A 25630-nucleotide genomic window follows, 5' to 3' on the forward strand; every position below is an offset into this window, starting at 1 on the left:
GATGATGTGGTGGGTGCAAGGAGTGGATGCTTGACAGTATTCGCCTTAAACTGCCTGTCAGGTTTAATTATTCCTTAATTAAGTAATAACCCAGAAAACGTTCCATTACTTCAACTGTAAAACCACAGAACAAGTGACATAACCACATATAACCAGCAGGGTGTTCTAAAGCACCAATGCTTATTGTATGGTGTCAGTAAACGGTGAATATGGTTTTGCAAAGATAAATGGTGATGTTTGGGTAAGTATATAGATCAGACTGTACTCTAGTGTCAGATATTGGTTTATCTGGACAGACGAGAAAGCAGTGAATAACATAAACAGAGTACTGCTACAAAGCTTATTCAAACTATAAAATTATCTTAAATAATCTTTAACAGACAGACGGGTGGTAAACAGCAGATTAATCCACATTGTGACTGACTTCCTACCCAAAACTGAATTTCAAAAAGGACAGATCACAGCTGTTTTACTCACCAGGTGGTGTTCCTCCTCAGTCTGCTGTACTTGAGTAAGAGCACTTTTTTTTTGCTTGAATTAGCTTTTTATTTTTCCATCTTCAGTGGCAGCAAAAAGTGTCATAAAGTCTATAAAACTAAATGTTTTGTTTTCTAGTCCTTTGTCATTGCTATAACTAATTACACAACCAAACATGCAATAACTCTCTAGGGGCGTTTACAGTGTCTCTGCTCTGAAAACTCCTAATTGGGAGTCTTTCTGTTCAGTGACCGTGAGGTCCTGCAAAGCAAATGCTTCCTCTGGGAGGAAGAATTACTGGGTGGAATCAGGCTCTGTGGAGAAGGTGACCCACCCCACTAAGGGGAAAGGGGATCTTGCTCCGCTCCTAACCACAAGGGTGTATCACTTGTCTTTGTTGCTTCACCACTAGTTTTCTTGATCATCTCTATCGTCCAGCTTCATCAGAAACAGAGTGTTAGAGAGGGTAAATGACAATATTTCAAGGCTTCCCTGGATTTCTTTCCTTCTGTGAACACAAAAAACTTATAGTAAAAACTGTATTATGCACTCAAACTCCCACTGTCTTTCTGGACCTCAGCTCAGGATGTGACTCTATTGACCTCTTATATGCCTCTTGTATAACAGGATGTTGGCTGACTCCTGCTGCCAGCCCTCGAGTGGACAAGCCGCTTGTCTTGGAAATGAGTTATGTCAGGTCAGTTGGCTTATTTGAACAGTCATCAGGAGGAACAATGCCACAAATTTTGTGAGCTAACAAGAAAACCAAAACATGCTAAATCACATGATTAAGGTCATGCACCACACTGTGCTGTGATTTGTTATCGTCTTCCACATTTAGTTTTTATTGGGTCTCATTTCTCAAATTGCAAATTCTCCATTCCTCTCCGTGCATCTTAGTCCCTGAAACTAGGTATGTGGCAATGGATTGAAGCAGGGGACGCAGGTTTCCTGCTCGTCCTAAAGTCCACAATCAAGATGATTGTGCTCGCACCGCATTGACAAAGGAGTCAACCACAGCCCGGTACTCTCTCTCAACACCCACACTGATCCATCCAACCACTGCAGAGTCATCAGAAAACCTCTGAAGATGACAGGTCTCTGTGCAGTGGCGGAAGTCAACAATCCAGGACACAAGAGAGGCATCCAGCTGCATTTCAATCTGATGCCACTACTAAAAAAGTCCAACAAAGACTGTTCTTTTTAAGGAAAATGAGATCCTTTAATGTCTCATCTGAGATGTTGTCTTTGTTTTGTAGTTTTATTGAATGATGTCTTTTCGCTGCCTGGTTTGGTAACCTGACGGTGAAGAATAAGAATAAGTTGGGACTTCTGGTAAAAACTACTAGCAAAATTTCAGGGCGCTGGCAAGATGGACTTTTGGCTATTTACAACAAAAATGTGCTTAGGAAGGCTCATTCTATTGTTAATTGTTTGAACCATCCACTTCACAGTGAGTTTGAGTTGTTGCCTTCTGGGCGCCGTTTTTGAGTACCTTTGAGGAAGACCAAGACTCCAGGTTTCTTTTATCCCTACTGCATCCCATCTCCTTAGTGGCAAATGACCATCCTGTGACTTTCTATTACTATTATTGTCATTATTATTTTATATTATTGTTTTGTTTACTTTTATTTTGCCTGCTAAACTAATTTCACCCTGTGGGACAATAAAGAATTTGAATTGAATTGGCTATGACAGAGTGGATAATGTCACATGTGGGGTTAGCAGAGGGAGGCACAGAAACAGCCACCAAGATTAGATGGGTAAAAAACCTGACTTCAGAGTCGAACTGTGCTAGATTTGCTATTATGGACATTGATAATTAACAGTACTGGTTGTTTGATGAAACTGTCTGAGAAGATGTCATTTATTGCATGGGCTGATATGTATCTGAATGTGAATCTAATCTTTATTTAAAACATATAATTAGCAAACATTAATAAACACTAAAAAAAACCTTATATGAAATCAGAAATACAACTATTATTAGCTATTAGCTATAAATAAATATGCTATTTCATACATAGTTTCTGTAAAAGACACATAATTAGACAGAAGAGATAGCTAAATTAAATTAAATTCTTTAATTTTCTTTTGGTATTTCTGATATCTTTTTGTGATATGTTGATTAAGGCAAATAAAATAAAAAGTGGTATTTTTTGTGTGCACACTAAATATACTAAGCGTGTATGTATATACACAACAATACATTTAACCCATTACATCATTTGAGCAGCGGGGTGAGGACGGTGTTGGTAATGACTCCAGCAGCGAGGATGAGGATCATGATGAGTATCGCCAGGCCGCGCCGTAACACCAGCTGTGACACTGACAGAACATCTCCCACTGTAGTGGTGTTGGTGGTTTGACTCTCTTCTGGTATTTGCACCTCCACGTATACGTGGTCCACCCCGGCGCTCTCACCACTGGATCCAATAGTACTGATTGGGGTCTGGATGTGATTAGAGTCTAGGGTTTGGAAAGAGAAGCATGAATAAGACACTGTAATAATGGGATGTTTCAGCCAGTTTGCCCACTCACCTCTATTTTCCATCTTGATCGTGTCTTTTTCTTCTTTGATGCGGACTCCCGCTCGCACTTCAGCCTGATCAGACACAACAGTTAATGACATGCTTTGATGAATGAAAGTGTGATAAACTGTCAATAGATGCAGGTGCGCACCTCTTCAGCAGCCTTCTTCCAATCGAGTTTGCACAAAAATGTGATGAAAAAGATCGACTGCACGAACACGCAAACCGTAAGGCCTGTCCAAAACCCTACAGCAGAAAAAACAGAAGAAGAAGAGTTTTAATAGTTTTTCTGACAAGCAGGAAGTACATTTAATTTCTGACCGCAGCACGCATTTGTCACAATCCACCTGTAACCTGAAAGACACAACATACACTGGTTATATATAGAGATGTAGATATGTAGATGAATAGCAGCATATGGCATATTATGATACGTCTTTAGCAAAAACTAAGCAAAAAACGCAAAAGCGAGGTGCTTTGCTTGGGATGATGATTGTGGTGTGCATTGAAGTTTGCATGGCCCAACATCTCCTCTTTATTCTTGTCTGTCCAAAGAACATTGTTCCATCAGATGCAATATTGCAAACCTAATCCATGCTGCAATGTTCCTTTTGGACAGAAGAGACTTTCTTCTGTCAAACCTTCATGGACAGCAACAAATGCTTCCCCAAAGTCACTGCTGATGTCTTTCCTCCCTGGCATTATTATAACATACTCGACTAGAAAACTACCAAAATGTCTGGTTTTATTTAATGAATATAATAAAATTAATTGTTATTATATAAAATTAGGGATAAATAAAGTACGACATATCTTATTTTCTCTTGTCTTGAATATGTAATATCAATCCAATGCTATGAAGGAAAACAAAGGAGCTTGGAATGCCACCCTCACTCAGTCCTCACCTACAACCCCCATTTTGGCTGCAAACATCAGAGACACACCAGTGGGTAAGCCAATAAAGTAGTACCCGATCAGGTTACACAGAGCACCAACCGACTGCTTTCCTACACCTCTGACAACTCCTCCAGTCACAGCCTGTAAACACAAACACAGATTTCTCTGAATCACATTTTATATTTGACAGTATTAGCCTGAAATGTCGATCACTGCTGTAAAATCATTTCTTACCGAAATCGCATCACCAAGATGCAAGAAACTAATTATCAACATGAGGTCAGAAACCCTCTGCAAAATATCGCTAAAAACAGTGTGCAGTTTCAGCTTCAGTACATCTGTCTGTACATTCACAAATATTGTCAAACATCAAGAACATATGAAACTTAATGAAAACAAGACCTTTAATACAATGGGACACATGAACAATGAATTTATTTGATTATAGCACTCACATAGGCTTGTTTTAGTTAACTGAAACTAGATAACAAGGGCAACATGTTTCTGAGACAAAGGTATAAATGATTATCTTGAATAATACATGTAATTAAAGAAGCAATAAATAAGAGAGGAACTCTTCCTGGAATCAAGGTTAAAGGTCAAAGATACTTACGGCTCTGATGTGAAAATGTATCCGATGACATCCTTTGAGACGCCAAAAATAATACTAACAAAGCATGCAATTATGACTGCAATGAGAAAAACCATTTAAATATTAAAATCACAGGAAAAACAGAAAAACAAGGAACACAAAAGGTGGCCAACTTTACAGTTTATATACAGTTGTGGTGAAAAATGTACTGTAATTTCATTATTCTTCTTTTTCCAAAGTAGAACGATTGTACAGCATTCACGTTTAACAACAAAAACAAGTTCAAAAACAAGGCACAAGTTGAATTTATGTTAACACTTTAGAACCTAAACCATGATATAACTGCCAGAAATCTTTCATTTTTTGATAATGGACTGTTTGTTGAACCTTTAGACAAAATATATATCAAATTTTAATCAGCATATATGAGGTTTAACTTGAATCACATTCGCTACATGAGCGATATTTTTGCAATTTAGTCATTAAAATGTGTCATGCAATTTAAATCATTTGGGGGTGGGGGTGGGGGTGGGGTGGGGTGGGGTGGGGGGAGTCACGCTGATGATCACAAAAAGGCATGTATCAAATACGATACGCTGGGATTTAAAGGGTTCAAGTTTAACTGCAGGCTCAAAATTACATGAAGTATACATAGTCCACAAATTTATTGCAGCTTATTCAACATGTGTTCTAATGCATATCAACTACATACTATTTTGCCCAGGGTCGGGTAAACAAACTGGTCCATAATAGGCAAAAGGTCACTGGTTCAATTTCAACTGGAGACAAATCCCCTTTGGGACTGTGTCAGGATGGGTATCCGGCATAAAACTGACCAGATCAATCATGCAAAGCTACCCCCTGTGGTGACCCCTTATGTTGACGGAACAGCCATGGACCCTGTATGGGTTGTGGAGGTACTCGAGCTTCCTCCCAGACCAAAGAAATGCATGTTAGGTTAGTTAATGGCTCTAATGTCACTGTATACATGAATATGAATGGTTGTCTATCTCTGAGTTGGCCCTGTGATGGACTTGGCACCGAGAGTCCACCATTAATCTACCATTAATTGGCTACGCTGTTGGAAGGTGGCTGGATGGATGAATAGTTCATTTATATTTTATGAAATGTATTCTACTTCATATTCTTATGTCATGAAGCTCAGCATGAAATAAAACTAATCCTGCTACTGCTCAGTTAGCAGTATTTTTACTTTTTTCTGTTCATTTAACACAGAAAATAATACTTAGTGTGTTGGTTCTTACATGCACAGATGATGGGGACTTTGCACGACAGCTTGGCCTGCTCGATGTTTCCTGCACCAAGTGCATTCCCAACCCGTACGCTGGCAGCACTAGCAAACCCTAATGGAATCTGTGGGAAAATCCATGTGTAATTCCAAAATGTAATGCCAGGTCAACATATAAGCAAAAGTCAAAAGGTTCACTGGAGTTACCATGTATGCAGTAACAGTCAATTCGTAGGATATCAAGTGAGCTCCCAACTCGGCCTCACTGATCACACCAGCCAGGAATCCTCCCACTTCAACCACCCACCACTCCAGACAGAGCATGAGCATGCTGGGGACAGCCAGCTGGGCAAAGGGTCCCCACTCCTGGAGACAGTCGAGGGACCAACCTGTGTGGGTCAGAGTGACTCTATATGTCATCTTTCAAACTATTGGTTTAAATTATGATTTAATTATGGGCCTCGGATCAACAATTACTAATGAGGAATTTGCATAAATCCGACATTACTATTAAACAATATTTAAATCCCACACATTTTAACTATTACAGAGATGTCTTGAAGTTTATTGGAACCGCAGTGTTAAAGAATAACCTCTCCTCCACACTGCACTCCACAGTTATAGAGTATGACTATTTTTGTCAAACATTAAACTCTTGAGTATTTATAATGGAAAACTTCAGGTATGAAAGGCCAAAAGCTAAATGATGCAACATGATGAAATTATTGGACAGAATTGGAAATAAGGCGAACGACACAGCAAAATCAAAACATTTCAGCAAGTTCAGGATCCCCGTAGAAGTAAAATGACTGACCTGCCCATGTGGCCTTATGCAGACCTCTCAAGTACATGTAAATGAATAAGACCGATGCCAACAAATACTGGGAGATGGCACTGGCTGCTGCTGATCCACTAGAAGATAAAAACATTAGAGATTAAAAGAAGGAAAAAAAATGAACAATTAAAGCTCCATATTTACAGGTGACAATTCAAGCACCCTAAGATAGGCTTCAGCCCCCTGTAACCCTGTAAAAAGACAAGTGAAAGAGGATGGATGGATGGGTTTCGAATTTGCTGTCAGTTCATTATTCCTTTGAGGTTTTTGAGAAACAATTTATATTCATGTTCTACATTTTGTTATATATTTTTTTCAATAGTGCCGCTTTGTATTTCCTTGTGCTTATGGGTTTTATAGTCTTCCGAAGCCTGGTATTGATTTCTTATTAGATATATGTTGTTTGCTTCAAATTAAGCACTTTAAACTAAAACCACTATCAATGTGTATGCCTGTTACATCTAACCCTTCTTTCCTTCCATCATGTGCAGACAGAGCTTTCAACGTGTGGCATGAACTGGGAATTCATAAATTAAAAGACGTGTAATCAAACGATACCTTCATGTCATTTCAACAATTAAAAGATAGATTTGGAATACTGTGCAGCCATTTTTTAAGATATCTTCAACTACGAAATTATATCCGCACACATCTGCCACAGTTTGAAAGCATGTTGTCTGATACCTTGACACTGACACTAAAAATATTACTGTGCTCAAGCTCATGATGTTATGGTCCTGAATCGGTGACCCAGTGTTTTGTGTATTATTGGTGTTATTCTATGATTTCATCTTTGTATATGACTTCTAGCCTTCTGAGTTCTGTTTTTGTATTTTAGTTTTGAGGGTTTTTTTCTGGTGCCTCTGTGTCTAGTTCTTAGGTTTAGTTCTGTGCCCAGTCTGTTTCCTGTTTTACTTTGACGGTCAGTGTATTCTCGTCTTTCAAGTGCACAAGGATCAAATGCAGGACACTTGATCCTTGTGTCCTGCATTTGGGTCTGCAAATTTACCAACACACCATAAAACCTGTGGTAATTCACCTAAATTCACTGGATCATGAATTTAGATAAAGAATTTAAAACACATATAGTTTTCACTGTCTGAATTGAGGTTACATTCAACCAATGATGTCACAGGAATGATGGAGGAAAACTTACGCAACACCCAAATCCAGCTGATGGATGAGGACGTAGTTGAATATTGCGTTAAAGACATTTCCGATTGCTCCAGTTATAACTTGAGGCCATATAATTCCCTGTACACCAAAGCACAAAATACAAATAATATTCATGTTAATGTTTTAAAAGCACAACCAGTTATTAAAGTAATGTAGGCCATATGCATGCTTCAAAAGCACTGCACCTGATTTTGAAGATACCTCCCCTGCAGATGGTACATGAAAGCAGCCTGAAGAAAGCAAACATTAAATTATAAGAGACTCGTTGACAGAAGTGAAGAACAAATTTGAGCACATGATCGGATCTTAGGTTAATCAGCACGCTAACACTTTTCAATGAAAACAATGAACATGTCAAATAATTAGTAATAAATCAAAGAAATAAAATTTATCACAGATTCTATACATTGATACACCTCCACTGCAAGTTATTAACCCTCATCCACTTTGTCTGATAGTTTATGCCTCAAAGTTCAACCAAGAATAAATGAGAGGGGGGCATCAAAGTTAGAGATTGAGCAGTATTGTTGAACAATGTAAATCTCCTTAGAAACGAATACCAAGTCAAACATGATAAATGGTGAATGCACTGATTCTTATAAAGTGCTTTTCTAATCTCTCAGAGCACTCAAAGTGCTTTTTACAACACGTCTCATTCACCCATCCAATCCTTAACCTCTTAAGCACCAACGCCCATAGATCTGGGGACAAAAGGGAGGAGATCACATTTAGGGTTAGGTGAGCATGCCTAAGTGCTTTTTATCTAACATTCACACTCCAATGGATTCATTGGAGAGTAACTTGGGGTTACTATTTTGCTGAAGGACATTTGGCATGCAGACTGGAGCAGCTAAGGGGTCAAACTACCAACCCTAACCCTTAGTAGATGACTTTCTCTACCACCCCGTGTGCTGAGGTGTGACCGATGCTCTCTGGACCTTAAATAGCACTGCATCTGTTGTTAAGACCCTCAGTTCTGGATATCAACCTGCCTTTTGTTTAAATATTGAACACCTTCCAAATCTGCATCAAATCCTGTCAAACTCACCGGCAGAGCGGGCATGAAGATCTTCACATAGAGCTGGGAGAGGCTTCATGTGGAAATGAAAAAAACAAAGTAAGCCTGTGAAACTGATGATGGTGACATTTGACTGCACATAAATTAAGGTTACATACCATTTTGCTTGTTCTTTTACTTCATTCTGCTCATTACTGTTTCATGCTGTGTTACACAATGGTGACTTTAATGCGTTATGCTGTAAAATAAGCCCACCAATGATGGTGCTTCCTTTTTATACTTATTGGGTCCAACTAATCCCAAATAGTTTAGACAAACTGAAAATGCATCTCAGGTCTCAGGATGTTAATTATCTTTTTAAAAGTTTTTGGCAGCTTTATCCAAAAGTCGAGGCACAGTAACAATGTGACAAACAAACAAACACAGCACGTAGTTTAAGTAGTGTTGGGTTGTAAACCTGTACAAGGATCTACTGAATTATTTCTCACAGGTCAGAAATGTGTGCAGTAAGAACCAGCACACATTTCCATGCATTTCCACTGCTGAGTTAACAGCTGGTTTCTGCTGCTACAGGTGGTCAAACTATGAGGTTTGGTATAATGTGCTTTTCGATTACTGCATTACAGTGACGCCCCGTTTATCTCGAGTTACGTTCTAAAAATATGTTGTTTTTAGGCTGTAAAACCCGTCACTACACCCGAAAGACAAAACGCCAAAACACAGACTTAACAATGTGGTGTATGCTGTACAGTGCAGCGAGGAATGCCCGGACCTCTACATTGGAGAGACCAAACAGCCACTTCACAAGCACATGGCCCAACATAGAAGAGCCACCTCCACAGGACAAGACTCAGCAGTCCATCTGCATCTTAAACATTAATGAATCAATGGTACGGAAGTAGAGGAAGCAAGAACAATGAGTTGAGTAAAGTTTAACTCATCTGACTGTTTTGTTTTGCCTAATGCCTCATGGTCTGAAAAATACGGTAACTTCTACCTTCCTTTAGCATGTCCAGAAGTTCATCATTTGTGAGATGGTTAGCATCTTTCTCTGTATCTTGGGTGCTACCGCAGGTGCCTTTGACGGTGCAAAACGTTTCGTCGACATTGTTGTTTTTGTTGGGGAGAAAACTTACAAACATACAGTACAGCACTTCAGAGTCACACTGCTAGTGATCGAAGATTTATGTAAATTTGACAAGCTGAATGCATTCTGTACTGTACAGGAGACACGGCACGGAGGAGATCGATTGACAATGGACAGCCGATCATGGACACAATGCACTGTGAAAACAGAAAAACAAAAACAAAAAAACATGCAAAATTGCACAAAAAAAATCCGCGAAACAGCGGAAGGTGAACCGCAGTATAGCGAGGGACCACTGTATTTTTTGCACAAACTAACAGTGCTTGGCATTTTGCATAATTTGTGTTTCTTTAAGAGTGAGACAGACACATGCTCAGCAGTGTCACAACATCCACGCGTCTGTTATTGCTGGTTAATAACAGCTCACCTGGCGACCTCTGGACTCTGTTTGAGAGCAAGTAGGAGAGGCTCAGTGTTGATGAGGATGGCCCAACAAGGGAAACAGGCCAGCAGCAGAATCAGAACTCCCCTCTGGAGAATCACACCCACACGCTTCAAGTTACCGCTCCCATACGTCTGCGTGAAACAGGTAGACAGACGCTCGGGTGAGAAAAGTTGGAAAACACAGAATCCCACCAAAGAACAAGGGTATGACTGATCATAGAAAAATAACTCCACACAAAAGCTCAGTGTTGAGATGTTTAAAAGGGCATTCCAGGAGAACCTGGGAACCCAGCTGTGCTGCTTGTGTTTGTCTTGGTTACACAAATAAAGTGAAAGCTCTGGTGAGGACCCTACCTGAGATATGAGGGTATCACAAGTTAACGACAAACCGGTGCCAATGGAAATACCAGTGACGTTAACTACCTGCAAACGAAACACAACATGCATAAAGTGGGGTAAAAAATGATGCATATTTACAGTTCAACAACAAAGGCACTGAAATGTCTGCTCACCGCAATTGATAATGCTACAGCTGCAAGTTCAGTTTTCCCCAGGTGACCACAGAACACCGTGCTGACAAAACCGATCATGAAAATCATGAACTGGGAAATGACCTGAAGCACAGAAGAGGAGATACTGACTCTGTGTTGTATTTAGAAATACATTTAAAGGAAAAATAAATAAGTAATGAATATGGTTAAAACATTTAGTAACTTAAGGATGTTAAACATATAGCAAATATCTAAAATAGATGGATACTTCCCACAAGGGAAATTTCTGTGTTACAGCAGCACGATAAAGAGTAAAAATAGTAAAAACATAAGCAACTGTATGTTTTGGGGGCTTAAAGAAAACATGGAGGAATTTGATATGTAATCCAAATAATGCATAAAAACATAGTAACTTAATTTAAAATTAAATGATTGTAATACTAAACAGATATACACAGTACAGTCCTACAGTGCTTGAGGTCCATTCAGAAACAGGACTTCATAATAACATAAATAACATTTAATGTATTTATTAATAAGACACTAAACCAGGGTCCAGGTCCCACGTTTAAATCAAATTACAGTTTATTGACACATGGTGCATCTTCTGTAGTAAATCCGTTCTTCCTGTCAGTAACAACAGACAGAGAGTGTGACAAACTTCAAATGAGCTTCAAATTTACACACAGTCTTACCACTGGTCCCACCAGTTTGGAAAGTTGCACAAGCTCATTGCGGTAAACTGACGGAATAAACCGAGGGACACATATGTGGCAACAGCCTCGGGAGCTCTGTGCGCAAGCAGCCGCTGCACTTTCCTTTAAATCCTCTTTCACTGCCTCGGTGCATTTTCCTGAGTCCATAATTGAACAAATACAGATCCTCTTCACAAACAGCTCTGGGTGATTTCTGTCACTCAGGCAGAAGAAAATGTTGTTGGTTTGATAACCAGCGCAGGAGTCTGAGGAGGGGCCAGCCACATACTGTCCTCCTCACCTTACAGCCAACCAACTCTTGACTCTGTTTAGGTGTGATTTCTGCTATTGCAAAATACTCAATACACTTGTACAAATAAAGCATTCACTTACAGTTGATCATTAAAATGACAGTTAAAAGATGCTGGTGATATTCCTTAGTAAATGGTAAATGGCCTGTATTTGTATAGCGCTTTTACTAGTCCCCCCTAGGGACCCCAAAGCACTTTACACACCCAGTCATCCACTCTCACATTCACACACTGGTGGAGGCAGCTACAGTTGTAGCCACAGCTGCCCTGGGACAGACTGACAGAAGCGAGGCTGCCATATCGCACCATCGGCCCTTCTGGCCCACACCAGTAGGCGGTAGGTGAAGCGTCTTGCCCAAGGACACAACGACCGAGACTGTCTGAGCCGGGGCTCGAACCGGCAACCTTCCGATTACAAGGCGAACTCCCAACTCTTGAGGCACGATTGTCCCCTAATCCAATCGAGTAAAGGCTCTAATCCTTCTGGAAAGTAGCACTTTCCAGAAGGATTAGAGCCTTTCCTCGATTGCACTGGGTCCTTCCACCTGCAAATAAAACAGGGTCCAATGAAACAGAGTGAGACTGGATGAGGTTGTAACTAAAGTAACTAAAGGTAGCAAAGGATGATTTATTTACAGAACATAATTAAGGTGAATGTGTATGTCAGCAAGTCAGTAGTGTAAAACGTGCATGAGCATGTGACAAGGTCAGTAAGAATCAAAAACACATGTTGTAGCTGAGCCAGTGTAGTCTAGGAAGCTGGTGTCCAAACCAAACAATAGCAGTGAGGAAAGGATAACCAGAGAGCAAGGGAAGGATCTGCTGCAGGAAAGAGGGAGCTTTTATAGTTAAACTCACTGGGCTTAGCTGTACCTCAAGCAGCAAGCTTCTTTAATCAGCTCCTGCAGAACGAAGCACAGCACAAAAAACAAAACAGAGACACCCATCACCTGGGGTCATCAAAATATGCAGCGCTCAGATACCAGAATACATCTTTATTAAGTTTCACTGTGAAAAAATGACTCAAAATTTCATAAAAAAAGTCTGTTCCACTTGACAGAGTATTGCAGATATTCAAATATGATGCAGTGAAATGAAAACAAAGCTGAAAAATGGCTCTTCTTTTAAATGTCATGTAAATAAAAGCGCTGGATACTGACAACAATATAAATCTCTAAACAATATTTCCCACAAATATTTGAAGACTTTTATGCAACAGACCTCAAATGGCTTGAAAATGCAAATGATTAGAGGTAATTTGTCTGGCCCTGAATACGTAACAGTCTGCTCGTTGCATCACAAAACAGTTACTTTTTAACAGAGAAAAGAAACACTGTCATCCCAGACTTGAACTGAAGATGAGAAATAAATAAACAGCTGAAAACGACTGAACCAAGATGGGGCTGAGTGGGACAGAAGTCATTACCACAGGTAGCTCAGTGATGAGCTCTGTGCTTGTCTCTGAGATGAGACTGATGACTTACAGTGAGCTCTGAGTGACTTCAAAGAGACGACTTTTTGACGTTTGCTTCAATAAGATTCTTATTTATGTATTTATTTTACAGTGGAGCTGTTTAATCATACATAAATACACACATTCACACTTAAAGCTGCCCAGTATGACCAGAAGACAGTGATTCATAAATTATCAAGTGACTGCTTCAATGCTTTGCAGACTCTTTATTGTTACATTATTATGAATCAGGACAATACTTTTACACAGCAACTTCCTCAGAGGGTTTCAGTTACCTGGACATTTAAATTCAGTAGAATCACCAGCATAAAAATATAAAACCAAAATTTTTACATTTGATTCTGGAGAAGTGGAGACGAACAGGTGAGCATCAGGGAGCAGGGTCAGGTCATTGATGGGAAACTGAGTCAGTCTGAGGGTAAGTGTTACCATGGTAACAACCCCTTGTTGTGAGAATGTCACACACTAGAGGAGCAGTTTATTAGGAACACCTGTACACCCGTTTGATTGTGATTGTACAAAGACATGCAGATATGGTCTTATTTACCATAAATGATTGTCAAACGTAATTAGACAGACAGGGCAAAATTTAATTAAATCCTTAATCTTCTTTGGTACTTCTGATTTAGCTTTTAGGCAGACAAATCAGTTTCTATGCTTAATGCTACAACAAAAATACCCCACAGTTCACAAAAAAATCCTACTAGAGACATGATTTTATCAATTTCAGAATCCTCCCATATGGAACAGATATATAGATATACAGATATATACAGTGGTCGCCCCATGATCGGAAGGTCGGCGGTTCGAATCCACTTAACGGCTACCCTGAGGTACCCCTGAGCAAGGTACCGTCCCTACACACTGCTCCCCGGGCGCCTGCTTAGTGGGCTGCCCACTGCTTCACTGAGTGAATGGGTCAAATGCAGAGAAAAAACAAGTAATTTCCCCATGGGGATCAATAAAGTATCCATTATTATTATTATTATTATTATTATCATTATATAAATCTTATAAAGTTTGTATCTGTCTTGTGTGAAACTTGTATGAAAAGCATATAAGAGTGAAAACAGATATAAGATCCCTTGAAAAATTATATAATGAAACTTGTATGTTTTGGATACTTCCTAAAACAATGTATGAAAGTAATGAGAAAGTGGCCACTTTCATGAGTAATCACATATAAGTTTCTTGTTCTTGAGTCACAGCATTCATGACATTTTCAGAAAATGTTACCTCTGACCTTGAGATCAAAGTCACTGAAATTCAAACTCATCCAAGAATTTTAGTAGCTGCACCGAAGCTATCAATTTGAAAAACTTTAAACCAACCTGAGCCGCTGAGTTGTGGCATCATGTGACATCACAGTCATATTTTTATTCTGAAAATACAGACTGTAAAGAATGTTACCTTTGCATCAACAAATCTGTAAAGTCTTCAGTAACCCAACCTGAGCTGCTGAAATATGGCATCTTAAATATCACATTCCTTCCACCAAAACAGACCAAGTGCCCAATCTGGAACCAGTTGCACCTTACAATAACCACCAATGAGTCACAAATGTAGCCTGGGATTCTGTCCTTGATTTCTTTGCATTTTACCATAATTTTTTTTACTGTTATAGTCTGTTCTCAAACTGAAATGTGACCTGGATCTCATCAGACACCATGGTCCTGCACCAACACTGGAAAAAGCTCAAGAGAAAAAAGTTTTATAATGTATAAAGATGCACAGCGCCTTCTTTTTGCTTCAAGAGCAGGTCTAGTCCCAGTGAACAGAGTGTGCCTGAAGACATCTGCTTTCTCATACTTCTGTTTTGTATCTCCTTGTTTTCACTGTCTTTATACAGGATTGTTGATAAAATGTACATTAAGTTCTATGAGTCACAAAGATCAACTGTCATCAAACTGATTATCATTATCAAACAGTGGCCTCATTTTACACACATTTTCATTAAAGGCCTTAATAAAGCTGTCCTTTGTTTACTACATATTCCGCCTTTTTCATCTTATTGAATTCATCTCTGTGGCCGGACACTGTAAGACGGGGCACAGACTGCACACAGCTGTTCCTCTGTTGAATCAACAGTGTAAGTAACTCTCCCACAAAAGAAGGTGCATTTTTATTACTTAGATAAACTTTGTGCTCCAACTCATGACTCTATTTAAGGGTGATTTTTGCTGTGAGGATTATTCATGTTAATTTAAAAAAAAAAATCATTATTACAAGTAGCTGATGAGCCACAGCTTCCTTGGGGATTTTACAAATCAATGGCCTGTAATTCTTTAACACAGTGAAATTTAGGGAGTTTTTTTTAACAGGCTGTATTTAATTGATCTGGTATGCAACCTGATGAAAGTCATTGATTGATAGCAGAAGTTAGGTGAAGATGGAAGACTCACAATGAGAAATTTGGGAGTAATACTGGCCTTAAGGCAGGAAGTAGTATAGGAGATATGTAATGGAAAACTCGATAAAGCTCAGATACCAGATTAGCTGAGAATCTTGGACCGGTTGTCAGGATCCAGGTTTGCTGTGTGACCTAATAAAAGTGATCTTAACAGCAAAAAACCCCAAATTATGTATATATATAATTTTTTTTTCAATCAGCAGAAGACACAGTAAGAAACCCAGACTAGATTAAGGTTAATTAAGATTAAGGTTAATTATTGAAGGTGTTAACAGGAAGCTTGGACTGTGCATATTATTGATAATCGAGTCAGAGAAGATGAATGTTCTGAGTTGCTTGAATGTATTGCCGCTTCATGTGAAGCTAGTTCAGCATTTTATCATTTTTATTCATAATTGTTGATTTAATTGGAGGGATTGAAACTGGAACAAATCTGGATTTTAAAGCTATGTTTTCTGAGAGCTAATATACTCAGCTCACAAGAAAAGTATTTATACTCTAAATTTACACATTTTTCTTTTAAAATCAGATTTGACTTTTGCACATGAAATTTTTTTTAGTTTTTGTTTTTTTGCCCAGTTGACCGTTAAAATGAAAGTTAAAAACTGATGCCTCAGTGCTAGAGTGGTTCATGTGCTTTTTTTTTTTGGTTTTTTTTTAGTACACAGAGCTTAGATATTAAAATGTATCTGTATTAAGTTACATTGTGACAGCATGACTCCAAGCACCATATTGTCTACATGACAAAGTATTACAAATATATAGTGCATCCATCGATCCTTCCTCTTCTGTTTATCCTTATCAGGGTTCCTGCTGGGAGGGCTGGATCCTAGCTCAGCTACCATATGGCGAGAGGCAGGGTTCACCCTGGACAGGTTGCCAATCTGATGTAGGGCTAACACACCGACAGGAAACCATTCACTGCTAGAGAGTTAATACCCTACAGCTTATGACAAAATTTGATCCGAAGTGATTGATGGCCCTAATCACGACCTTTTGACCTCCCGCCCCTCCCCCCGGAAGCGTGTAATGAGCGTGACGAATCGTATCCGGAGAAGGGGGGTGGGAAACCCCCCGCGTGACGAATTATATCCTGAGAAAGGGGGGCGAACCCCGGAAGCGCGCCATCTGTTGCTAACCGTGTCGAATTGCATCCTGAAAAAGGAGGGGTGAACCCCCGGAAGAGCGCCATCTGTTGTTGGGAAAAAAAGTTTTTAGTGGGAGGGACTGCAGCGAGGGAGGAGAATAAAAACCAGAGAGGTGGAGCCCCGTCACAATTTCTAAGTCTCACACACACACACAAGATGGATTCTTTCCTTCTGCAGCCCTCCAGCGGTCCTGTTTACTTGGACGGTGAAGAAATCTGCTCTCCCGCAGAACCCTCCTCGAGCATGGGCGGCAGCAGCAGCGAGTGGGCATCGTCGATTATCAGCGATACGCCCGTCTCTGTCTACAGTACCAGACCCGAAGCAACCGACACTCCGCGGAAAGAAGGAAGAAGTAAGAGCGTCTTCATGTTCCGCAGCCAAATTCCAGCACCGAGAAACTTGCGAGGAGAATGGACTCTGCCTGCTGAGGGTTGTGGAAAGTGGGGCTACATATTCAAATATGAGTCGGGGGAGCTCTGGTTTTATCAGTTGAACGAAGGAGAAAGCTTGACGGAATCGAGCAGCATTGTGAAGCTGACTCCCAATGACTGGGCCGTGCTGAAGCTGCTGGTTGCGATGGCTATCGGAGAGGCAAATGAGGATTTTCCCATTCCTGAAGAGGAAGATGTTGCCGCTAAAAGACCCCGGAGAGAGGTAGATTCTCCTCCCCCTCCTCCTCCTTCTCCTTCCGGCTTCGGTGATGAAGAAGAGCATGATGCTGCTGATGATGAAAAAGATCCTCCTTCCCCTCCTTCTGTCTCCTCTGATGAAAAAGAGGATACTGCTGTTGAGAATGATGAGGATAAAGAAAAGACCCCCTCTGTAGAGGATGTTTCCTCCCCTGATGAATCAGCTGTTGAATCAGCTGATGATGATCATCCTCTCGACACAGTTACAGAAGAAGAAGAAGAAGAAGAAGAAGAAGAAGAAGAAGAAGAAGAAGAAGAAGAAGAAGAAGAAGATGATGATGAGCCCCTGGCTGAAAAACTTCCAGAAGAAGATGATGAGCCCGCAGCTCCAGAAATAAAAGAGGAGAAAGCAGCTCCTGAGAATAAAGAAAACATTCCCCCAGCTCCAGAAATAAAAGAGGAGAAAGCAGCCGCTGAGAATAAAGAAAACATTCCCCCGGCTCCAGAAAAAGCTACGGAAGAAGAAATAGAAGCTATTCCCCCTCCCCCGCCGCGGAACGGAGGCATACGCTTCAACGATGAGCAGCTGATCAAGACTAAAACAATCTTGTCAACCGTCTGGTCTTCAGGAACCACAGCCACGGGGAGATGGAGAATGAGAGCTAGTCTGCGTTCGACTGACGAGTCTGATGCGCCTGACATTTTTGTCATGGAGAAATTCAACCCCGACTGCGGATTATTTCGCAGCATGATGGTTATACCAGCCAAAGAGTGGGTCGTAAGAATGCTGCAAGTGAGGAAGGATATTACAATTCTTTTTCAAACTTGCCGCTGCTGGAGGGATGCTGTAGGAGTAAGGAAATGTCTCAACTTCTGAAAATCCCCGCCCCTCCCGGACCACGCCCCCCTTCCTTCTGTTTTAAAAGTCCGATCAAAAAGCCTTTTTTAGCTCAGAGAGAGAGATGGACTCTGCACCCCTGCTTCGCGATGAGGAGACCAGCTCCACCGATTGTTTTTCTGACGAGGGCGAGCTGGTACCCGACACTCCCGGTTACTACGGGCCTCTGAAGCGCCAGAGGCGGCAGCGGCAGCAGCATACCGACGAGATGGACGGCTGGGCGTCTTCTTTATTCATCGACACTGTGAAAACGGCTGTGTATCATCTGGTCAACTTGGTGATAAACAAGCACCGCACCGACGAATGTAATGGATGTAAGATAGACCATCCCAGCCAGAGACAACACGAGTGCCTGCAAATTCTGGAGGATGATTTTTATTCCGACAATTATTATAACATCAGAAAGAAACTGCTCACTCCTCGCTTTGTCCCTTCCATTCAACCAGTGGCGGCTGGCCCATAGGGGGCGCTCGGGCTCCGCCCCCCCAAATGTGGAGGAGTAAAAATATATATTTTTAAAAAATTCATCAATGATAGTTTTACTATGTGTGTGCCCATATACAGCCAGGCGTATTTTAACATTTTCACCAGCTGACTCATTAAAGTTCAACCAACAAACGGTGTTTTTCTTCTTCTGGGGCGCTCGTCAAAGCGCCCTTGATATGCAGCGAAATAGCCTATCATTAAATGGTTGCCAGGGGAAAATAATAAATATTTGACCTATCAGCGTCGCTGAATTAAATGGTTTGGGGGCGCTTAAAATTGCGCCCCTGCAGAAAACGCGCGAAGATTTGCTGTTCTAGAATTTTACCTCAGTCAGTAGCCTAAGTGAGCTATAAGGTCAGAGAGAGATGATGGCAGCGGTATTGTTAACGGTTGAGGCACAGCCTCCCCCAAATTCGGTTAGATCGCTTCTAACCTACCCTTTTGCCAGAAGGACAATGGCAGAAAAACTGCAAGTTAAAGAGTTGGGACCTGACAAGCCCGAAATTCAACTAACCCAGGCAACGAAGGAGAAGTCAAAAGCATACAACAGGACTTTTTGTCGGAGTTGGTTCCAGCGCAAGTCGTGGCTGACAGGCTGTGGAACAGCTAATGCACTTTTTTGTTTCCCGTGCATACTGTTCAAAAGTGACAAGTGTGATTTGACGTGGACACAATCTGGACAAACCGACTTAAAGCACCTCTCCGAACGAATCAAGAAACATGAAAGCTCACGAGTTCATATGGACAACAGTGTAAAGCTAGCTGTGCTAGGGAAAACTAGCATAGCGGCGCAGCTAGATGATGGACATCGGATTGCTTTAAGAAGGCACAACGAAGAGGTAGATAAAAACCGTCATATTTTATCTAAAATCATCGATTGTATTAAGTTTTGTGGTGCTTTTGAGCTAGCAATGCGGGGACATGATGAAAGTGATTCCTCAGACAATCCAGGGATTTTTAGAGGTTTAGTCGACTTGATGGCATCAATTGATCACGACTTGAGGCAACACCTTGAAAATGCTACTGTATTTAAAGGCACCTCGAAAACAGTCCAGAACGAGATCCTGGATTGCATGTTGGCAGTTCTGAGAGAAAGGATCGTGGAAGAAGTAAAGGCAGCGAAGTTTTTAGCCATTCAAGCTGATGAAACCACTGACATTTCTACACACTGTCAGTTAGTCATGGTGCTAAGATACATTGACCAACGAAACCGTATTCAAGAGCGTTTTTTTGAATTCATCAAGCTACCCAATGCTTGTGCAGATGCAATAGCCAGTGCCTTATCGGAGAGGCTGCGCTTCATCCTCCCCCAGGGACAAGAGAGAAAGTTGATCGCCCAGGCCTACGATGGGGCCGCTGTAATGAGGGGTACCACTGGAGGAGTGCAGCGTAAGATACAGGACATTTATGCTAACGCTCACTACGTACATTGTTATGCCCATCAGTTAAACCTGGTAATGCAACAAGCAACCTCCCACATCCCTCAAATCAGTCACTTTTTTTCCGAAATAGCAGGATTCGCTTCTTTTTTTACTAAATCGAGCAAGAGGACTGCAGTGCTTGACGAGGTGGTGGCGCACCGACTTCCAAGTGCATCGGCAACCCGTTGGAACTTCAACAGTCGTGCTGTGAATACAGTGTATGAACATAAAGACGATCTGGTGAGGTGTTTTCAGACCATCCGTAACAGTGAAGGATTTGATGCCCCTACAAAGAGAGATGCCGGTGGTTTCGTGAGAATGCTGGAAGACGAAGCTTTCTGTTTTTTCCTGGCCTTGTTTCACAAGATAATGCCACATGTAGACATGCTGTATAACCACCTACAGAAGAGAAACATCGATTCTGTCACCATCGCAGGGATCACCCAGACATTCATCAGCCGCATGCAGGCTATCAGGTAGGCATAAAAGCATAAATATGTAACCTAGAATAAATGTTAATTATCTATGCATAGATTCTATCAAATTCTCTGCATATATTCTGTGTTCTGTGACTTAAATGTTTAATGGAATTCAGATAATTTTGATTTATATCAGCCTTTGAAGTAATTTTATGAAAAATATTTGATTAAGTATATTTGATGAAGTATATTCCCAGTAATGATTTGATGTAGCCTATACCATAGGCTATTTCCTGAAATTATGGCCAGGGCCTTTATTTACTTGCACTGGTTTTCCCCCAGCCATTAAACCAGGTCCGGTTATTAATTAAATCCGGTAATTCCCGGTAATTAGAACACAACCTTTGTTTGGTTTGTGTTTGGTTAATATATCCCTATTCAGTTTTCAGAAGCCATTAATGAAACTTATGTATTGGATCAGGGAGGCACTTCCTAATCTGGTTGTGGATGAGGAGTACAGGGGACCTGTTCAAGACCCACCCACAAAGAGACGGAGAACATTGGGGGAAGACAGGCAACACCATTTGGCACTGGAGGTAAGCACTAGCTGCTTGGTCTGATTTAAATCGGATCATCAGATAAAATCTAATGACGATGCTGTCAGATGTCATTTGATATAGTGGTCATGACTGTTTTGTTTTGTTATGGACAGATTTTTTTTTTCAGAATAATGATTAACATGAGACATGTGCCAAAGTCTTACCACTGAATCTAACTCTTACCAATTATATATTATTGGATAGGTGTGCGACACCATTATGAGCCATGCCAAGGAGAGGTTTTCTTTCACCAAGCACCTTGTCAGCGCCACTCTGTTGCAAGGAGACTTGTTCCAACAACACAGCAAAAATTTTCCAGATGCAGCACTACAAACCACAGTGGAAGCCTATCCCTCATTGGACAAAGCCAGACTTAAAACAGAACTGTCCCTGATCTACGACAACGAGGAGTTTCAGAGTTGTAGTGGTGCGCTGGCGCTCTATCAGGTTCTGATGGAAAACAACCTTCAAGACACATTCACCGAAACTGTAAGTCTTCTTAACATCCTCATCACCACACCAATGACAACATCAGAATCGGAGAGGTGTTTCTCTACTTTAAAGAGGATAAAAACTTTCCTGAGAAACAATATGGCTCAGGATCGGCTCAACGCTCTGGCTATGCTGTCCATAGAGAAAAAACTCACACAAGAACTTCCTGATTTCAACACCAGGGTCATCGAGAAATTTGCCACTCAGAAAGACAGACGAGCAAAGTTCTTGTACAAATAAGAACCCTTAACCATATTTACTCTCTTTCTCCATCCCTCTCTCTTTCTCTCTTTAGCCCACCCCCCCAATCAGTTTACAGTTGTTGTTTTCAATAGTTATTTTTCATTCATTCAAAAAAAAAAAAAAAAATCTGTTCATGTTCATTTTTACAAATCTATACAAATGGCCAGAATATGGTTGTTCATTTTAAATTTAAATTAAAATTGTGTTGTTTGATGTACTCATTAAATGGGTCATTTTAGTCGATATCATAAAAATTGCCCCCCCTGAGATTTTTTTCAGGAGCCGCCACTGCATTCAACGTCTGCTGATTGCTCGCAACATCAAGACTGAGGACGTTAAAGTCGGGATGGTTGCGGAGACCCTGCTTCATGAGCTGAAATCGGTGAGGAAAGTCTTTGACGCCATCACAGACGCTTATGACAATTTGGTGGGGCAAGATGTGGTTAAAATCGGGGAACTCCGTTTGGTTACGGAGTTTTACAAAGGTTGCTGATTCTTATCCTGCATGCTTCCTATATTTAACCTTGTTTTTTAAATCATGTATTCTGTTTCTTTTAAAAAAAACAAAAAAACAAAATCCTACCTCATTTTTAATCGTGTATTCTGTTTTTTTAAAATCCTACCTCATTTTTTTAATCGTGTATGCTTTAAAAAAAAGTATCCTGTTTGTTTGTAACCATTTAACATGTTTACCTCATGTTTTTAAAAAAAGAGTTTTTGTAACCGTTTGACTCTATATCTGTGTTTTATCTCAGGGTTTTGAATAAAAGCGTATTCTGTTTCTTTTTAAAAAACAAAAAAAAAAAAAACTACCTCGTTTTTTAATTCTGCTTTATTTTAATCATGTATTCTGTTTCTTTTTAAAAAACGAAAAAACAAAAAACTACCTCGTTTTTTAATCGTGTATGCTTTAAAAAAAAGTATCCTGTTTGTAACCTTTTAACATGTTTACCTCATGTTTTTTAAAAAAAAAGAGAGTTTTTTTGTATTCTATAAGTGTGTTTTATCTCAGGGTTTTGAATAAAAGTGTATTCCTGTTTTTTTTGTAACTTACTTGTATTCCTGTTTGTATTCTATAAGTGTGTTTTATCTCAGGGTTTTTGAATAAAAATGTATTCCTGTTTTTTGCATGTTAAACCCTCTGGTTTTGAATAAAAAATATTTAAAAAGCATTCATCTCTGGTTTTTGAATATTGTATTCCTGTTTTCTGCACATTAAGCCCTCTGGTTTCAAAAAAATAATAATAAAAAACATTCATCTCTGGTTTTTGAATAAAATAATAAAAGCCGACTCCTGCGACGTTATAACGCAGACGAGCTTTTTATCAGAAGACGAGATGGCCGAGAAAAGTGAGATGAAAAAAGTGTATTACGACCCGCATCACCCAGGTAGTTTCGGAGGAGTAAATAGACTTCGACGTGCTTTAGAAGATGAAACTGGTAAAAAAGTTGATATCCGCAAGGTGCAGAATTTTTTATCCGAGCAGGACGCCTATACTCTGCACAAGCCGGCGCGAGTAAGATTTAAGAGAAATAGAGTGTTTGTGACCAAACCCCTGAAGCAGCTTCAGGCCGACCTGTGCGACATGAAACAGCTGTCTGAATACAACGACGGATTCAATTATTTATTAACCGTCATAGACGTATTTTCAAAAAAGGCTTACGCCCGCCCCCTGAAAAAGAAGACGGGTTCGGAAGTGACTGAAGCTTTCGAATCTGTGTTGAGAGAGAGTGAAATACCGGAAAATTTACAGACCGATGCGGGAAAAGAGTTTTTCAACAAGAGTTTTCAAGCTCTGATGAAAAATCACAGCATCTCCCATTTTGCTACCGCCAGCGACCTAAAGGCCTCGGTGGTGGAGAGATTTAACCGCACCCTGAAAACGAGGATGTGGAGATATTTCACCGCGCACAATACCAGACGCTATCTGGAGGTGTTGCCCGACCTGTTAGAAGGATATAACCGCAGTTATCACAGCAGCATTAAAATGGCACCTGCCGAGGTGCGCCCCGAGAACGCGGATCAGGTGTTTCGCAACTTGTATGGAAAGACACCCGCCTGTCCTAAAATAAAGTTGAAATTTAAGAGGGCGGATCTGGTGAGGATATCCAAATTGAGAGGAGTATTTGATAAAAAATACGAACAGAGTTTCACGGACGAAATCTTTACTGTGATCAGGGTCCTTCACCGATCGCCACCGGTGTATAAACTACAAGATTATGACGGGGACCCCATCGATGGGTCGTTTTATGAGCCCGAGCTGCAGAAAGTGAAACTGACCGAGGACAAAGCGTTTCATGTGGAGAAGATTTTAAAGCGGCGCACAGTCAGAGGGGAAAAACAGGTTTTTGTCAAGTGGAAAAACTGGCCGGATAAATTCAACAGCTGGGTGAAAGCCTCGGAAGTGGTAGGCGTATAAAAAAAGAGACCCCTCGCATCATTCGGCTCATTTTTTAAAATTCATCATGCAGTCCGAAGGGTTTTACGTGACCCTGCCTTCCAACGCCAGCAAGGGCTTATTTAAAGATAACGTCAGCGGCTGCTACACGGTGGATCTGGCCAAACCCCTCGAGCTGACCGGAGAATGGAGCGTGGGCTTATGCGAATTCATTTACCCGCGCACATGGTACAATCTACCGCCGGACGCCTCCTACTTGGAGCTGATGCGGACGACGGAGGAAGATCAGCCCCTGGTGATTTTAAAATTCGGCAGGGGAGGTCATTACGGACGTGTTAAAGATCTATTGGATCACCTGGTGCCGGCGATCCAAAAGTACGACCCGTCCTTCGAGGCTTCATTCAACAACATCACCAAACGTCTGGATGTCAAAGGAGTCGGGAGCCATAAAATAAAGGTCTTCCCTCCTCTGGCTTACATGCTGGGATTGAAAACGAACGAGTGGTGGACTCTGTCGAAGCGCTCTACTCCGTATCCGTGCGATATGAACGCGGGCGTATATAACCTGTTTCTCTACACCGACATCGTTCAGTACCAGCCGGTCGGTGACAGTTACTCACCGTTGCTCAGCGTCCTTAACGTGAAAGGCGATTACGGAGACGTGATCAGCATCAGACATAATACGGTCCATTACTTGCGCGTTTCTAAAAAATACATTAAAACCATACGCGTAGAAATTAAAACGGACCGCGACAGATTCGTGGATTTTGTTTACGGGAAAACGATAGTCAAGCTGCACTTTAAACCGGCTTGACAATGGCGGCGCGTCTTCCGCAGGACCCCCACCGTTTTGTGAGGTATTATGAGGGGCAGGTGGGAGGTTCCCTTCCGGGTTTTTACGGAGCGCCCGTGATGTACGGCAGAGGGATAGGATCCATCTTCTCCAGACTGTTTCGTTTCGTGTCTCCTCTCTTCAAATCCGGGTTCGCCGTAGCTAAACCTCACCTGAAAACGGCCGCAACCAATATCGCTACAGATGCTGTGAAAAGAGTGATGGGTAAGCTGACAGAGCCTCGCCAGGAGGGGGCGGGGGGTATGATGGTCCTCTCCCGCAGGAAGAGGAAACGCCCTCCGGGCGAGCGGATTAAAAATAAAAGCGTCAGAGTAAAAAGTAAATCAGTTAAGGCTGGCAGCGGGAAGAGAAGGAAG

General features: G+C 41.0%; 2 protein-coding genes across 2 annotated transcripts in view; one reads left to right on the forward strand and one right to left on the reverse strand.

The window, feature by feature from the left end:
• Window positions 1-2701: 2701 nt before the first annotated feature.
• Window positions 2702-25630, reverse strand: part of LOC308395148 (multidrug and toxin extrusion protein 1-like) — a gene marked incomplete at both ends in the record, with an annotated part of 51497 nt that continues 28568 nt past the window's right edge. The window contains 15 exons of the mRNA XM_080879847.1: window positions 2702-2946; window positions 3019-3082; window positions 3160-3254; window positions 3914-4046; window positions 4140-4209; window positions 4519-4594; window positions 5763-5871; window positions 5954-6135; window positions 6561-6658; window positions 7738-7835; window positions 7943-7987; window positions 8806-8848; window positions 10290-10438; window positions 10661-10729; window positions 10819-10920. Coding sequence (XP_080735973.1) covers window positions 2702-2946; window positions 3019-3082; window positions 3160-3254; window positions 3914-4046; window positions 4140-4209; window positions 4519-4594; window positions 5763-5871; window positions 5954-6135; window positions 6561-6658; window positions 7738-7835; window positions 7943-7987; window positions 8806-8848; window positions 10290-10438; window positions 10661-10729; window positions 10819-10920 — 1578 coding nt within the window. The remainder of the gene's footprint in view (window positions 2947-3018; window positions 3083-3159; window positions 3255-3913; window positions 4047-4139; window positions 4210-4518; window positions 4595-5762; window positions 5872-5953; window positions 6136-6560; window positions 6659-7737; window positions 7836-7942; window positions 7988-8805; window positions 8849-10289; window positions 10439-10660; window positions 10730-10818; window positions 10921-25630) is intronic.
• On the forward strand, window positions 20371-22304 carry LOC308396328 (uncharacterized protein). The gene is made up of 3 exons (XM_080881538.1): window positions 20371-20745; window positions 21170-21284; window positions 21492-22304. Exons 1-3 carry the CDS (start codon window positions 20588-20590, stop codon window positions 22017-22019), a joined length of 801 nt encoding a protein of 266 aa, XP_080737664.1. The 5' UTR covers window positions 20371-20587; the 3' UTR covers window positions 22020-22304.

Source organism: Rhamphochromis sp. 'chilingali', assembly GCF_963969265.1.
Source record: "Rhamphochromis sp. 'chilingali' genome assembly, chromosome: 4".
In the NCBI taxonomy this organism is placed as follows: Eukaryota; Metazoa; Chordata; class Actinopteri; order Cichliformes; family Cichlidae; genus Rhamphochromis; species Rhamphochromis sp. 'chilingali'.

What these genes read in the sequence shown, in the direction of transcription:
- LOC308396328 (XM_080881538.1), top strand. Translation starts at nt 20,588, where the DNA reads ATGCTGGAAGACGAAGCTTTCTGTTTTTTCCTGGCCTTGTTTCACAAG. An exon ending in AGCCGCATGCAGGCTATCAG is followed by an intron (nt 20,746 to 21,169) that starts GTAGGCATAAAA and finishes GTATTGGATCAG; the next exon opens with GGAGGCACTTCCTAATCTGG. An exon ending in AACACCATTTGGCACTGGAG is followed by an intron (nt 21,285 to 21,491) that starts GTAAGCACTAGC and finishes ATTATTGGATAG; the next exon opens with GTGTGCGACACCATTATGAG.